This window comes from Centruroides sculpturatus, unplaced genomic scaffold (assembly GCF_000671375.1).
Source record: "Centruroides sculpturatus isolate CEXI.00-Female unplaced genomic scaffold, Cexi_2.0 scaffold314, whole genome shotgun sequence".
Taxonomy (NCBI): Eukaryota; Metazoa; Arthropoda; class Arachnida; order Scorpiones; family Buthidae; genus Centruroides; species Centruroides sculpturatus.
This window is the reverse complement of record NW_019384542.1, coordinates 175261-193205: the sequence shown is the minus strand read 5'-3', so window position 1 is coordinate 193205 and position 17945 is coordinate 175261. Positions and strand designations below refer to the sequence as shown.

At 30.3% G+C, this 17945-nt stretch overlaps 1 protein-coding gene across 1 annotated transcript; it reads left to right on the top strand.

Moving 5' to 3' along the window:
• Positions 1–5958: 5958 nt before the first annotated feature.
• LOC111623394 (putative methyltransferase DDB_G0268948) lies at positions 5959–17836 on the top strand. The gene is made up of 6 exons (XM_023365957.1): positions 5959–6143; positions 10189–10349; positions 14533–14752; positions 14862–14959; positions 15031–15168; positions 15234–17836. Exons 1-6 carry the CDS (start codon positions 6033–6035, stop codon positions 15325–15327), a joined length of 822 nt encoding a protein of 273 aa, XP_023221725.1. The 5' UTR covers positions 5959–6032; the 3' UTR covers positions 15328–17836.
• The last annotated feature ends 109 nt before the right edge of the window (positions 17837–17945 follow it).

Here is a 17945-nt window from a genome sequence, read left to right as displayed (position 1 = left end):
TTACTATATTTCATCTCCAAATATTTTTCTAAAATGAAATAAACTGGTTGAGATTTTAATTACATTTTTGACTAAATAATAAATGATAGGTAACTGGAAAATTTACAGGTTAGCACTCAAGTAAGATTGCTATTAATTTTAATACAAAGTTGAATCTGAAGTAAAGTATTTGTCGTTAGACAGCGGATTTTAGGCAAATGCCTATTTTTTTCCTTTGCGTATACATGGCTAAGATTTTGTATGAATACTTTTTATGAACATTTAGACCGAGACAATGGTATTTTATAATGCCTGAAAATGCTTATTTTGACATTGCTGCCTATTTTGCCTAAAACACAAAGTTTAGTCTGTTTTCATATTTTTAAAAAGTTTTTATTAATTTTTCGTTTCATTTTCTGCAAAGGTTTACTTTAATTATTAAATTAAACTGCTTAAGTTTCATTTTTTTCCTGAAAATGCAATCAGACATATTCATTTTTTTATTATTATTGATTACTTAAATATAAGTCCCAGGGGATGCATATCCCAAGGAGAAAAAATTAGAATGCAATAATAACAGAAATAAATTACACTCACTGATGCAATTTTATAGTAATAAAATTAAAACTATATGAAATATTTTAAAATAAATACTTTTATTTAATAAACATAGCGTTAGAGATACTTTATTTGTCATTTTTAGACAGCAGATTTTAGGCAAATGCCTATTTTTTCCTTAGCATATACATGGCTAAGATTTTCTACTAACTACTACAGTGAACATTTCTTTGATATCAAAAAACTTCTTGCCACTTTAGCGGACAATGCAGTTTGTGTAACTAAAGCCAAGAAAATTTTGAATGACATTTATGTTCAGAACAAGTTGATGTACATCAAGTGTTATTTCACATTCATTGCAGATACTATTACTGCTCTTGAAAGTAGTGGGAAACTATATATGAACAAATTGATCTCAACAGAGCAAAGCAGAAACTTTGTGATGCACCAGGAACTGCTGCAAAAAAAGTGAAGAAAAAGTTGAAAGCAGTGCTTCAAAATGGATTATATGCTCTTTCTCTGCATATAAATTAATTCTCAGTGACAAACGTTGCAACTTTTCTGTTGAAAATTTGGAAAAAGTGCTTGCAATATATTATGAAGCTAACTATGGAAACAGAGCGAATAAAAAATGCAAAGATAATTGTTTATCTACTTTTGTGTTTGCATCATTCTGAATATGTGCATTTTTGTTTGGAATACATATGTTAAATAAAAAATTCATCGTCATAATAAGTAGGTTAATTGTTCATTGTGCAAATTTTGACTGCCTATTTTTTGTTTATAAAGTGTAAATGATGCAATTTAAGAGCTTATTTTAAGTACCTACAACGCCACTTTTAAGGGACTATATGTTTGCTGTCTATTCATCATATATGTAGATATGAAAGAAAATATTCATAACCTATAATAAATTAATTTATTAACATACAGCAATCATTTTGTTGTTATATGTTGTAGCTATGAATTAAAAAATGTTTGTTTTTGCAAAATTGAACTAGCCACTGTATTTAATTATTAGCAGGGTGGTCATTCACCTGGTTGTATTCTGGTCACTTATCTATTATATGTTTTGAAATGGAGCTAGCTGCATTGCTTCTTATTCTAAGAACCAATGCAGCTTCAAAACATGATAGATAAGTGCCTAGTGTCGCCAGGTGACAAGACTGGGTAACGTTGGAGAAGTAGAAGACATTCCCCTACCTACATATTTCCTTAATCTTTTACATCACTCATCATTATAATCCACCTTTCCTTGTTTATTTTATTCTAACTTTCCTATTCAACACTAGCGTTATATTTTCTATCTATCCACATGTGAATATAGCCTGTTAATTGAGTCAAAAGTTAGCAATTTCTTTTAACCTTGCCCACTGTTAAGTGTTTTTTTTAATGTAAACATCAACTCAAAACTCAATTTAATTGATTAAAGCCAAATGATATGCCAAATTAACCTTAAAATAACCTAATAAGTGGCTTTGTATTCTTTACTTTAGAGTTTTTATGTTTGTTTTTCAAAGCATAACTTTGATCATATTTCTAAATGTTTTTAAACAAAACAGATATTTTATGTATAATTTTCTAGTTTAGGATTCAAATACAAATATAAGCAAAAATAGTTTATTTGAAGATTCCTTTCTTCAAAATTTTTATAATTTTATATATTAAACATGACTTTTGTATTTTATGTGAAGGTGTTTATATTTACAGCATAAATGCTGCAAAAGTTTCAAGTGGGCAGAAAATATTTCTTAGATTAACATTTTTGGGATAAATTTATCCCATTTTCAGATTGTAAGAAAAATAAACAGGCATTGAACATGTTAATATATAAAATTGCACATTTTAAATGAAACAGTATGCTTCAATAGATCAAATTCAAATTATAAAAATAAGTGATATAATCTTGAATAATCAAAATTATTGTCATATTACTTGTATTAAAATATATTAAACAAGTTAGCCTGTACGCATACAAAAGTACAGCATATCTTATACATATTGCAGCAGAGATAAGAAAAAGAACATTTCTTAGTTTGAAAATTGTTCATTCTAATCTAAAATGAAACTATTAACTAAAACTGACTAAGAATTAAAATGAAATACAATGCCAATAAATTTCTAACAAACATCTTCAACATCAAAAATAATTACATTTATTTTAGTATAAATGTTGATAATCTACCCATTTAATTAAAATTAAATTGGTATTAATTGACCTGTATATAATGACTGAATCTGTTTTGCTGATAAAGCTTTCATGTTTTCAAATTTAGTTCTTTAGAGAGGATATTTATTTATAGATATTAATTTTTATAATGTATTACTGAATAATGCTCACATAATATATATTTAAGATGCACAAGAAAATATAACTATATATTTTATTAAAATTGAGAATTTCATTTCATTTGTTTTAAAATTACTTAATTGTGTAAATAAGGATTTTACAAAACTAAAATCTGACAATTTATTCATTTTATTAGTTATTTAAATTAGTAAAATCTTCACACAATCACAAAACATATATATAACATACTATAAATATAAAATATCAATAAAAAACTTGTATAATATATATGGTTAAAAACTAATAAATAATTATGGAATGTTGTACTCTAAAACATTTTCAATCACAAGGAGTTTACTTGAGTGTACTTAAGTCTACATTTGTTCATATTTTATATATCTGATTTCCATAAATGTTTTGACATTCTGAGGATAATCATTTTTCTATTGGTGTTTTTCAATTTTATTCATTTACATAGATTATATTGTACTCTTGTCTAGGATAAGATGTTCTGTGCAGGAAAATTGATAAGCTTTATAGATATAGTGAAAAAGATTTAAATAACTAAAAAATTATGGTGTTGTAAAGATGTTTGCAGAAGTTTGATTAATGGTATTTGAAGGATACTCTGTAAGAGATAGTAGATGGCTTAAATATTTGGGTATAGTTTTTGATTGTTATGATTTATAATGAGCATAAATAGATCATTACAAATATTATTTCACAGACTATTACAAAATTCTGTCTAGAATTTCAATTATCGAAAAAGTACATATTTAGTTCAATTTCACAATAGCAACACTTCTTGGTTTAAATTGCTATGAGAAATTGAAATATATACATATTTTAATCATATATGAATTCTAGAGGAATATAAAAATTGCCAAGATTAATCACAAATGAAAAGTTGGTGGCTAAATGATTAGCCAAGTAGATTAATAGAAAATATATAGATTGGCATTTTATTGTTGATCATCTGAATATTTGTCATATGCTTATTCAATATTTATTTAATTATAAATCCTTTCATCATAAATTCTTCATATAACCTTTCTTAATGTTACAAATTAGACTGAATAAATTCCATGTCAGACACACAAATCAAATTTTTTTCCTGTTTCCAAATACTTGCATATTCTGTGAAGATATTCAAGATTTAAAAAAGTGTTCAAACTGTAGAGTATTAAGATATGACATTTTTGATGGAATTCAAGAAATGTATTACAGTATTTGATGTCTAAACCAGCGATTTCCAACCTTCCTGATGTCACAGACCACTAAAGTCATAATTTTGAATCCCACTAACCTGAATTTTTTTAAACAATACAAACATCTATAGAATAATGATCATAAAAGTTCCATTTTAGTTTATTAATATGAAATTCACTTGTTTAATTATAACAAATGATTATATTAATTAAATTATCAACAACTGTGAGGCAGATAATAGTGAGGGCTTATCAGACAAATGATGGGCACAAATCATGGTTGTTGATAATTTAATTAATATAATTATACCAAGGGCTAGAAGCAACTTTTGTAATAATTTCATAACAAATGATGCAAAGTTTGTTGCAGCTTATTTGATATAAGTTTATGTATTCTTGGTTCCTTTCCATGAAGGAGGACAATCATACTGATATTACTTATTGATTTATTGACATTATTATTTATTGATAACATTCGTTTTATGTTTGGTTTTAGATTCAAATAAAAACTCCCAATGAGTGAAAAAAGCAACCAAGCATTTTGCATTTTTTCAATATAATACTTCATGTAACCTTGAGTTGATCAATGTCCAAATTTCTCCACAGACCACACAGTTGGCAACTGCTGGTCTAAACAAACCATATATATATATATGTAAAATTCAAAAAAATTAATGTTTAATCATTATGCTTAAGTTGAATATATTCATATTATATTTTTTCTTTTCGTATCTGCTGATGCAGAAGATTGATTGACTCATCAATAAAGATTTGAATTGGAAAATTGTAAAATAATATATCTGATGAACCAAAACTAATTACTTAAATTAAAAAGCAATGCATTATTGACAAGTTGCTATAAATCTTTTTGTTGTTTTGTATAATTAATTGCAAATGATACTAATTAAGTTGACAAGATGTTATTAATTTAAAAAATTTTTCTCAACCAATTATAGTGTATTTTTGCTATAAAGAAAGATTTTTTATCACCGGTCAGTTATGAAAATTAAATAAATGAAAACAAACATTACATAAGCTACATCCAGAACTTATGCCAATGTAATGTTTTTAAAATAAATTTAGCAACTTAACATGAAAAACTTGACTTTTAATATTTAATTGCAAGAAAATGATATTAAAATTAAAGCTAAAAATAAAAAAAACTAGGAAAATTAACAATAATCATATTTTTTCATCTATAATTTATATAATTTTTTAGAAACTATTGTTGTTTAGAAATATATAAAGCATTTGCCAATAAGTTTTATTCATTTGGATTTTTCATAAAACTTATTTAGTTTTATAAGTCATTTTGTAGTCAGAACAGACATTTTTATAATTTTGAAGACAATCTGAAGTAAAATAATAAATTGCTAATGGTTATGAATTTTACTACTGTATTTAGTTATAAGAAATTAAGAGTTTACAGTACATAAATAAATTTAAAAAATTATTTTTAAACTTGGATTTTATTACTAATGCAAGCTTGATAGGCTGGTTACTCAATAAATAATTCTCCAAATAGTTGAATACAAATTAATTATAACAAAGTAAATCATTAGTTTTATCTCATATGTCATACATAAGAGTTGCAATTCTTTTAAAGTGAATTACTGTTAATATTTTAAAATAAAAAAATTTTAATATAAGTTAACTTTTATAAATTAATTTATAAAAATTATTAAAACTGTTTTATTTCATGTATGGGACATCAAGGATTGAAAAACATTTTTTTTTTTGTTCATAAATTTTGACGATGGTAATTTATAATGCAAAATATAGGTATCAAAAGACGATATTTACATCTATATATTTAAATTAAAAAAATATATAAAATGTAATTAATATTAATTTTTGCTTAATTTTTATATCTGTTTGGTAATTTCATTGATAACATTAATTTATTGTAAAGATAAATTTTATCGGATCACGTGGTTGACATGCTACTTGAATTTTCGTAAGAGAAGAAGTGTTACTACACGTTTTCGTCATTAGCTATGGCTGCTGGAAAGTTTGAAGAAAAAGAACATGCTTCTTTTTACGCAAAATACCGACCAAATCCGCCTCAAGTTATTACCGATAAAGTAATAGAATACTTAGGAGAAAAGGTAAATTGATAATTTTTAATAAATTATTTAAATATTTCACTTTTTTTATAAATTACAAATATGTTGCTATTAATTAACGGAGTTGCTTTTATTGTTAAAAAATATTTACATCTGCTTTCCGATTTAAATATTTTTTATTTATTTTTTTTCTAACGTTACCAGTTATTTCCGCCATATTGTAAGCGACGCGTGAAGCAAAATGGCGGTTGATTGATTGAAAAATCGAGATTGATGCGACGCGAATTTTGTAACATATTCTGTTTATAAAATTGTTGGTTAATTAGCAGATTGTTTTTCCATTATAATAACTTAATATTATAATGATGCGTACAAATGAAGAGAAAAGAAAATAATGCATATTTTTCATCGTTACAATTGCCTGCCTTATTTTTTATGTTGTTTATAGTTTTTAAATTCGAAATTATTTCGGTGAAGAACTGTGCCCATTTTTAGAGTTTATCGATCTATAATCGAATCTCGCTGAAAAAGTGAAGTCTGCATCCAGTCTGTATAGCTAGCGTTTCTCATTTCCCAGTACTTTGCTTGTCTCGGAATTTCGGGAAAAAGTGAACCGTTTTTCGGGATATAATTAATTAATTTTAAGATATAAAATAAATCTCGAAATCGAATGATATAATTATTTTTCATTTTTTAAGTTATTTAATACGTTATGCAACCTCCAAAATACAGTAATAATAATTTTTTTGATAATCTGAAATAATAATAATGTTGTAATAAAAATTACATTTGAATTACGTGGACATTTTCACAAATAGAAAAATTTATTAAAGTTTGTTGGAAACTGTTACAACAACAGCAGGAAAAAAAAGCCTTTGAATGAGTTGAAAATTTAAAGAAAGAAATGAACTTAGATCAAACTTCTAACATAGAAGGTAATTTTCGTTTTTAAATAAAACAATACAAAATGTTATTGTAAATTTTTATAATAAGATTTAAAAAGCAAAGATGGTCAATACTTCGATCACCCAATTCACTCAATTCGGTTCTTATTTTAATAATGAAAAGTCTTGCTGCCGAGAGTGCCTTTTATGATTCGGTAATGCATTTAAGAGAAGTCGGATGTTAAGTGTTTCACCTGTAGCCTTGAAGATTTCTAGTTCATTTTCCAGATGCGCTGTAGTACTTCTTTTGCTCTCTACTATTCTTGATATGTCTACCTCGGCTGCTTTAATAGCAACATCGAGCTTATAGGCTGATAATTCGGCAGTTTGTTTGGCTTTAATAATCAGATTTATGAAGAAAAACTTCATACTGTACTTGCATACTTCGTACTCGTTAGTATCCTTGCTCAATTTGCACAATCTGGCGTAATGCAGTTATTCAAGATACTGGGTATGGTTAAAAATTAAGACAGGATCGGCGCAATTATTCGACATATTACAGGTTCTGAAAAGTAAAGAATTTTCAGTCTTGCCACAAATAGACTACATATTGATTATTAACAATCTATGACAGGGGTGTCCAACCCGCGGCCCGCGGGCCGCATGCGGCCCAAGGCAAGTTTCAATGTGGCCCAATAAAGGTGTAAACAAACCGACAAATGTTTTAATTTTATTATTTATTTATTTCAACGGCATAAACTCAGAAAAGAAGTTTCACAAAGCCATAAACCTTTATTCATATTTTAGTTGAGTGGAAATGAAATATTTTCATGTACTTGGAGATGTGTGAATGAGGAAGGATTACTAAATAAAGCTGGAGTTGTGACTCAAAGGATTATAGACCCAAATTTGGTGAAAGGAGAGAAAGGACAAAAGATAAAAAGTTGTCAGAAAGGTTAAATAGTTCTTCTGTTAGGCAAATATTGAGTCTTAATTTTCCAACCTTTCTCACTTCTTTATCTTTTGTCCTTTCTCTTCTTTTTCCGAATTTGGCTCTATAATCCTTTGAGTCAAAACTCCAGCTTTATTTAGTATTCCTTCCAGCGTTGCAAGATTTGGCTACGTTGCGCCAAATGTGTGGCTACTTTTTTTAGTTTAACGTAAAAAAAATATCATTTGGCGCTTTGGCTACTTTTGGGGCTACATATCATTTATAAATATATTAGTTGAATAAAAATGCACTTTAAAATGGTGTTTCGTCGCTTTTTATTAATCAGAGACTCAAATAAACCAAATATTTGCGTTTTATCAAATAAATGAATTTATCTGTTTCTAAGTAAAAATTGAAAGTGTCTGTAGAAGTAATTTTGTTAAATATTCTGTTTCTTGATAAAGTTTTAATACTTATTATTATAATCTAGACATGTTAATCCTTAAATATACTTGTATATTGAGCTACAAGTAGGCCTATATATTATATATACTTGTGGCCCAAAACTCATTGACTTCTTCCAGTGCGGCCCAGAGAAACAAAAAGGTTGGACACCCCTGATCTATGACATGCCACGATAAGCAGGCTTAAAGTTAATAAATACAAATGTACAGTATTCTGACAGTTTATGTTAATTATACTTTCTATTTGCAAAATTTCCTCAACCTTGACACAAAATAAGAAAAAAGTAAACTTTTAAGAAATTTGCGGGATTTCCCGGGATGAAAAGAATATCCTGGGACAAAAAAAAAGCCGTGATCTCGGGATCTCGTTAGAGAAACCCTACTGTAGACTTTGCGGATTTTGTGCAATCCAGTTCATATTGTAATCGAGGTTAATTAAGAAATACTTAATTATTATTAAGCATATATTGGCAAAGCCCTTTAAACATTACCATACATAAATACAGGCGCATTTTGCTGTAATCGCTTTTCTTTAGAGCGCTTCACTAATATCAAACTTTCAATACGTCGTCTTTATTATTTTCTGCTTTTGCCCTGCTGTTAAGAGGACTTTTATGTTTTTAGACAATTGCGTCCATTTTTTAGATCTAATGACTATTGTACACTTAATAAATGATAATGTAAATGCATTTTTAGGCTTATTCGCGACTGAAATGAACTATAAGTCGATCTGCAACATGGCAGACAAAAATAAGTTTGCATTTAACATTGTATGTGTACACGTGAATAGTTTTTGTATCTATTTATGAACAAAACAAAATCGAGTGATATATTTGCTTACGCAGAAGAAACTAAACGGCGTTTTATTGAAGAAGCTGTGTTTGATGAGAAAAAAACAAAATTGTAAATTTTGTGTTGCCTTCGGCATCGTTCGGAAGAATATGTCAAAGTCGAAGGTTTTGTATTCCATAATCTTATAATGTAATATAAAGTCCTCGAGAAATTGTGAGGACTTAGTAAGATGAGAAATGTATACAGTAATACTCCGAACTTACGCGATGGGTGGGACCGAGCGATAACCGCGTAAGTCGAATTCGCGTAAGTCGGGGTATAATTTCGCAATTTGTGTAAAATCCAAGTCGGATGTATGTAGGTTAATAAATGTTCTCGTTAATCTTATCTCGTCTTTTGAATCAAAAGACGGTTACAAGTTCACGGTTACAAGAAATCACCACATAGAGTCTCTCAAGTCTCCGTAGATATAACAAACACAAAATAAATTGTAGCTATGTGTCGATTCCGCGCGACACGTCCAAACATGTAAGCTGAACAATAGTGTGGGGAGTGAGTAATCGAGAGTTGCGTGGCGCTCAAACAAAAGACGAATCGATGAGATTGCGTGGCGCTCAAACAAAAGACGAATCGCGTAACTCCAAGTTCGCGTAAGTCGGGGTAGCGTAAGTCGAGGTATTACTGTATTCACTTGAATTCGCATCATTGACCACGTACTCATAACATGATCCAATTTCTGGCGGTCGTAATTCTGTTTTAGAAAGAAAATGTATCGTTCGTTGATTCTCATTATCGTATACCGAGCATTATCACACATTTGAACTTTCTCTACAACAATATCTTATTTGTTTTTATTGTAAGAACTTTATACGATCTAATTTGCATAAAGTGCGCTGATTCTATCGTAAATAGAGAGAAAGTACGTTGTAACCGATCCTCGCACAAAATTTAGTGAAGTTAACTCAAAAGATAAAAAAAAAAAATGTTTATTTTTCATGATGCATATTTTATTACAGATTACATCACCTTACAGACACATCTTGGACGTTGGATGCGGAAACGGACAAAGTACACTTATTTGGAGACCGTATTTTCAAAGAATTACCGGATGTGATATCAGCGCTGCCCAAATAGAAGAGGCCAACAACAGTAACACGTTTGACAACGTAAATTTTATGTTAGTTGTCCATTATTTCTAATTTATTAAATCATTCTAATCATTCATTTCAGTTCTAGAATCAAATTTTTAAATATAGTTTGAAATATATATGTTATGGACTAAATGATTATGAACAATGACAAACAAAATTGGGCATTGTAATAAATTTTAGGTTTTTTTTTTAATCACAATTTATCAGATTCAGAGGCTAGCTACCGTGGAGCAGTTGGAGCAAACAGCTCCAGGCCCACAAATCACGAGGGCGCCAAGTTAGAAAGGGCGAAATAAAAACTTGTAAAAACATTTATAAANTTATTTCTAATTTATTAAATCATTCTAATCATTCATTTTAGTTCTAGAATCAAATTTTTAAATATAGTTTGAAATATATATGTTATGGACTAAATGATTATGAACAATGACAAACAAAATTGGGCATTGTAATAAATTTTAGGTTTTTTTTTTTATCACAATTTATCAGATTCAGAGGCGTAGCTACCGTGGTGCAGTTGGAGCAAACAGCTCCAGGCCCACAAATCACGAGGGCGCCAAGTTAGAAAGGGCGAAATAAAAACTTGTAAAAACATTTATAAAAAAATTTTTTGGATTTAATAATTAATCAATTAACTATTAGATTTGAATCCGTTCGACAATTATATACACTTTTTAAGTGCTTATTACTTGCATATCTTGTCGCATCATCTGATAAAAATATTCTGGAAGGATCAGAATTGTTACAATCGGCATATCCCTCTGACATTTCGCCTAGTTTTGGACCTCAACTGCTCCGATTTAAAATGTGTTTATACTCAAGTAAAAGGGACTACTTCTACACGCGAAGTTGCCGAACTACTTTTAATTCACACTTCAGTCTCAAGTAGCTTCTCCGACATTATTGCAGCATGTCTCATTTTTTTTTTTTTTTAACTTTACCGGCGATGACAGTGAAAGCAGAACGAAGTTTTTCGAAACTAAAATTAATTAAAACTTATGCATGTTAGAATGTCAGAACACCGTCTTAGCTCTGGTTACTTTATCAATTGAAAAAACAATAGCTTGTCAACTTGATCTGGAGAAAATGATTGACCGATTTGCAAACGAAAAAGCGAGAAAACAATTTTGAAGATTTTTTATGTATTATTTGTTATGAAACTAAACTTGCCAATACAGTTTTGTCAATACACTTTATACATATAATACGCAATAATTATTATTAGGTACTCCGTATCCAGGGCACTGAATATGTAGCTACGCCACTGATCAGATTGACTGGTCATTATGAATACTGCTATCACTTGGTTGGACAAAGTGATGATAATACCTTGAGGAGTGATTATTCGACATACATTAGCCAATCAACACGCGTCTGAGTTGCGTGTGCTTATTGAGTTTAGTATTAAATTTTAAATCCATGCGACTAGTAGTTAATCTTGTGCGACATTTTAATTTTACTTTTGCCTCTTAAAATAATGTTTTCTTTGAAAAAGTAACGATCATGGAGTAATCATTAAGTGATATGAATAACTGCTTCAACAATTGATTTAAACGAGTTAATAGCAGCAAAAGGTCAAAACAGTCAAAGTTTTACAAAATCAGTGTATTTGACAATGATACAAAAAGTGAAAGACAAAAATGAAAGTGACTTCGAAGTTACCAGAAAAATATCAGTGTTTACGTAGCTATGATGATGTATCTGTGGGAGAAATAGAAAAATTAATTGTGCCTATAAAAGAAGGTAATTTGATTAAATATTATGTTCATACCGAAGAAATATTTCAGATATTGCATGATGATCATATTGCTATTGACCATGGTAGAGGAAACGTATGGAAAAAGAATTAAGTACAAAATAACATATTACACATGTTATTACAACATATTACAAGGGATACGAGATATGATTACAATTTACTTGAACTTATGTGAAATTTGTCAGAAAAAAACAAAACATGCTAAGAAAGGATTGTTAGTTAAACTAATTTTAAAAGTAATGAAATGAACTTGAGATGTTAGGTCAACCTTATAGATATGCAATCGCAAGCCGATGAGAAATATAAATTTATACTCGTGTACCAAGACCACTTGACTAAATTCGTTCAACTACGGTCTTTAAAAAGGCTATATCTTCAGCCCTTGTAGTTATGTTCCTTTAGACCAGGGGTCGCCAAACTTTTTTAACCGTCGACCCCCAATCACTTTCCAAAGCCTCACATTGACCCCCACCGTAAAGTTTTATTACAAGTGTATATGTATGAGCGGAAAAAAAACGTTGTGGGTGTGGTCTATGCCTAAGCAAAAGAAAAAAAAAAAAAAAAGATTGTGACCTCTTAGCTGCGTCGACCCCCTAATCGACCCCTTAGCTGCGTCGACTCCCTAATCGACCTCTTAGCCGCATCGACCCCCAATGATGTTGCATCGACCCCTGGGGGTCCATATCGACCACTTTGGCGACCCCTGCTTTAGACATTTTTAAAATTTTCGGTGCACCGAGTATTCTACAAAACGATATTGATGAATTCTCTGCCGCTAATTTCATTAAAGAACTGTGTAGTATGTGGCCTGAGTTAAAACTAGTGCGTAGAAAGCCCAAACGCTCACAAAGTCAAGGTTTAGTAGAAAGATGTAATCAAGACGTAGAAAATATGCTTAGTTTTTGGTTGGATACTAACAATCTAACAAATGGTCTGAAAGAATACGTTTTGTACAGCTGATTAAAAATCGAGTGCATTATACTGGTATAAACTACAGCTCCAATGAGGTCATGTTTGGAGCAAAGTTAAAAGTTGAACTAAAGAATTTTATACCTGACAAATCATTGACCAACAGAGGAAGATTTAGACTTCTTTTAAACTAACAACAATGAATTTTTTATATAAAACAAAAATGACATTCCAGAAGTTTCCCTTAAGTTGATTTTTTGATTGAAATATAAATTTGTTAACAATACTTTTCATTCACATTAGTTTAATACAGTTAATAATACTTACTTTTAAAAGATCTCACGTTGTTTTTAAAATACTTTTAAATAATTCAAAAAAAATCTTTAATAAAGTGATTTTTTTAAACTAAATTGCCCAAAGGGAATGTAGCTGTACTCATAATGTCTGGTCAATTTAATAAATTAATCAATAGTTATTAGGCTGCATAGCCATTTTAATCATTATTCGTAATGCTCTATTATTCACTTAATCCATAACATAAATATACAAAAGTTATACAGAGGAGTAGTCGTAAATTACAAAGTGCCAGGGCTCCAACTGGTGTCCTGAGTTTGAATCGTCATAGTCTGGAATTTTGTATGGACAAAGCGCGACTATGTGGCGCAATATCTGTAAACAGCGTAAATACTAAAAAAATGACCTATAAGGGCAAAAGATACAAAACGTATCGCCTCGTTTATAGTTATTAATTACAAAATAAACTTATCGGAGGCAAGCGTAATTTAAAGTAGAATGTATAAAAGTGTAGCGGTCAAAATTTTTATTGCCGCATCATGGGGAAACACCTGAACGTATTTTAACTAAACTTCATATTTAGAATTTGTCTGTTCGGCAGAAGGTTTATAGGTACACATCTCAAAACACATTGTACAAGAAATAAATAATTCTTAGTTTGTTTGGCTGAAGTGCAAAGTCTAAAACCCAACCTAGATGTTCACAAAGTACAAGGGCTTTGCTATGCTTTAAAAATCGTACCAGAACGGCGCCCTGACACGACTACAGCACTATATTAACATATATATATTAGTACTCACAGGGTGGAGAGTGGAAAATATATACTATATAATATACAGTATATATTTTCCACTCTCCACCCTGTGAGTACTAAGAAAACCTTTTTTAAAATAACTTAATAACTGTAATTAATAAAATAATTATACAGTAGAATAATTCGCAGTATTAGACTGTAAGTCATGTCTTGAACACCTTTGATTTTTTAGTCGAAAAACGCTAAACGTTGGTAGTTAGTCGCGGATTCGCGCTTAACCAACGAATTGGTCACATGAAATTTTCAAAGATTTTTCATGTGTCTAAAGCTAAATGGCCCACCAATGGTCAAGTGGTTTCGTTCCCTGAACACTGGGAGTTCGGTCGTGCCTTATTCGATCAATCAATAGAATCCGATCATTGCAATTCGTGTGCTTATCCATGGATGTCTAATTAAATTTTGCTATTAAAAACTTTACATTCGATCTTTATAGTGTGTGCCCTTCAGAAGATATACCACTGGCCGATAATTCTGTAGACTTGTTATCCGTAGTTACAGCTTTTCATTGGTTTGACATTGAAAAATTTTTAAAAGAAGCCAAAAGATTATTGATGAATAATGGAGTTTTAGCCGTTCAGTCTTACCACAGAATATTCAAAGTGATATTCGATACAGATGAGAAAACGGAATTAGCAAACGATTTAATGAAAAAGGTTGAAAATTTTTATTATTTTGGTTTCATCAAATTTTAAATGTTTGCAAATAATATAAGAAACTTAATTTAAGTACAAAATTATAATTATAATCTAATTTATACTGCAGTTATTTTTTGACAATTTACGAGACTATTGGTCTCCAAAGTTAGAACATTTAGATAATGAATATAGCTTGGTGAATTTTCCATTCGGTGATATTATTAAGTAAGTAAAACACTTTTTAATTAAAGAAGCGTGTGATATTTGAAATTACATGTAAATGTATCCTCGAACAGACATTCCGGAATAAAAAATAGAAGTAAAGTTGCTGTGGTTACACTTATTGGATTCATTAACAGTTATTCTCCTTACCGAGCTTTCAAAAATGATTATCCTGAGAAAGCAGAATGTTTAATGAAAGAATTAAAAGAAAAGTAAGAATTTGTTTATGATAGAATGAAATTTAATTTTATAATAAAATTTAAAAATAATTTTCTAGGCTTTGTGAACTGAATGAAGGAGAAAGTAAACCGATTATAGTGGAACAAGACCATTTTTTGATTCTGTGCAGAAATGATAAAGATAATTCTTAATTATATTTCGTGTACTTGTTCACAATAATGTAATAAGATATACAAGATACAAAACATATCTCCTCGTTTATAGTTATTAATTATAAAATAAACTTATCGGAGGCAAGCGTAATTTAAAGTAGAATGTATAAAAGTGTAGCGGTCAAAATTTTTGTTGCCGCATCACATATTTTAACCAAAATTCATATTTTGAATCGTCTGTTCGGCAGAAGGTTTATAGGTACAGTACACATCATCTCAAAATATACAGTACAGTACATTAATTGTAACAGATTTCTGTTTGTTTCTCTCTTCACTAGATGGCGACACACGAATTAGTACTGTACTTCCTTTCAAGGGATTATTTATAAGAAAGGTGTATTATTGAAGTTTACTACAGTATTATATTTGAAGCACTGGCATTAAAAAATAATTAGTTATAAAAATAATTATAAAAATCTTCGAGGCATTTAAATAAGTGACGTCATTACGCTAGATGGCAGTACGTTAACATATGGGGAAATATGGCGGGGTTTTCGAAAGTTACGTGATTCGTTAGGCCTAGCTGTATTTGTGTGAGCTAGTGTTACACCCGGACAGTCCGGGTGAACTATTAATTTTGTCCGGGAATTTCGTAGATATTGTGAAATTACGATGAAACAGAGTTCTTGCAAATATTTCTACAAATTTACACTATTTTAACAGCGAAAGAACTCAGACTCACTGAAACTCATTTACAATTCTGCCATGTTAGTCTGTTTACCCCGATATGTAGCATACAACCTGTCGCTCTTTTATTTTTGTTTGCGTGTACTGTTTGATCGTACACGTCTCAGAACTAAGTTATCTTTACCTGTTCTTTCTTAATTTAGATTACCTGTGTTACTCCTATGCAAGTCCCTAGTCACTAACTGTAATTGATTTAGAACCAGTATGCACGTTATTCTTTGCATTGTAAAATGACATTGCGCATGTGTCAGGAACTTCTGTTTGAACAAACCTGACCTGTCGTCCGGGCCAGCAATTTTGAAAAGGTGGCAACAGTAGTGTGAGTGAAGATTATGCCTACTCGGAAATGAAAACCTTGGCCGATCTTCAAGGAAAATTAAACTGGTAAGACTGTCTATAGTGCTCTGAAGTGGAAAAATGAATCAGAGAATGTACTGCTCTTTTGGCAAAATTAAACTGGATGTTCTTGCCCTTCGAACCTCTTCTATTACTATTAAATGGGACTTATCCTGACACTAAACATTTCTTAAAGAACATTAGGGGCGCGTTTGGAAATTGTAACCGACCGGTTACAATTTCCAAACGCATCCAAGTGCTTACAATAGTGCCTTCCAAATGACAAGTTTTGGTGCCACTGAAATACTTGAAAGAAATTTCATGCCAACATTCAAAATTCAAGGACAGATATATCATTTATAGCATACCATTAATCCCGACAAACTACTCATTCAAATTTAAATGCCTACAATTTCCAGTTGGTCTATGCTTTGTAATAACCATTAACAAGTCATGAGGCCAAAGCCTTAGAATTGCAAAACTTGACCTTGGATGCAATTGCTTTTCATGTGGCCAACTCTACATTGTGTGCTCACATGTTATTAGCTGCAAATCTCTATTCATTTGTGTCCCTAATAATAAAACACAAAATGTTGCATATCAGGAGGTTATTCGATAAGTTTATCTAGAAAATATTCCACATCTTTAATTAATAGGTATATTATGAATCTGTAACAAACAATTCTCTGCAGATATATTCTTTAGGTAAGTAAATATAATTTCACAAAATAAGTATCTCCCATCAACGATGGGTAACACAACTAGTAATCAATAAAATTTGTATGATTTATTTAAGGATTTTTAGGAAAATAATACTTTTCGTAATCAGATTTTGATGTAAACTGAATTAGTTTCAGATATATCAAACATGAAATCAATCGATATTAATCTTGATCAATTTCAGTTTATACAATAATTAAAATTTTGATATGGTTATCCACGTAAAAATTTTATCAGAGTTAAATAAACTTTAACAAATTGCAAAGCAAAACCTCAAGAATCCAAGCATCATGAGAGACAGCCAGATGACCAACACTTTATCCTACTGCTTTGGAATCCCTATCTCTCTCTCTCCATCCTGTGGGCACTGAGGGTCTCTCTGGAAAGCCCATTATGGGTTGGCCAGGCCTACAATGGAACAGCTGGGTGTTGAGGAACGAGGCTAGACATATCCGCACAGACCACTTCAAGATCCCTGCTGTCTTTTTTGATCCGTCCTGATTCAATTCTGGGTCCTACAGCATGGTAGTCTGCCACCTCAACCGCTCAAAATCCAGCCCCTTTGTGGAATCTGGTAGAGAGTCCTGTGAATAGTCACAGGAATTTTATGGGCTATCTCTCCTGGATGTGTTTCCGTCTTGTCACCTGGCTGCCTGTCACAACCACAATGTTATTGTGTGACACTCCACTTGTCACTGTAATTTAAGTACTGTACATTTAATAAATTTTTTGTGTGTCAAGTAAATACAATTACTCACTTATTATATTCATACATTTTCCTGTAGATTTTATTGGTCTGCAATTTGAAAAAATTTTAGACATAAATTCCCATCATTATCTGCCCATCTTAATCT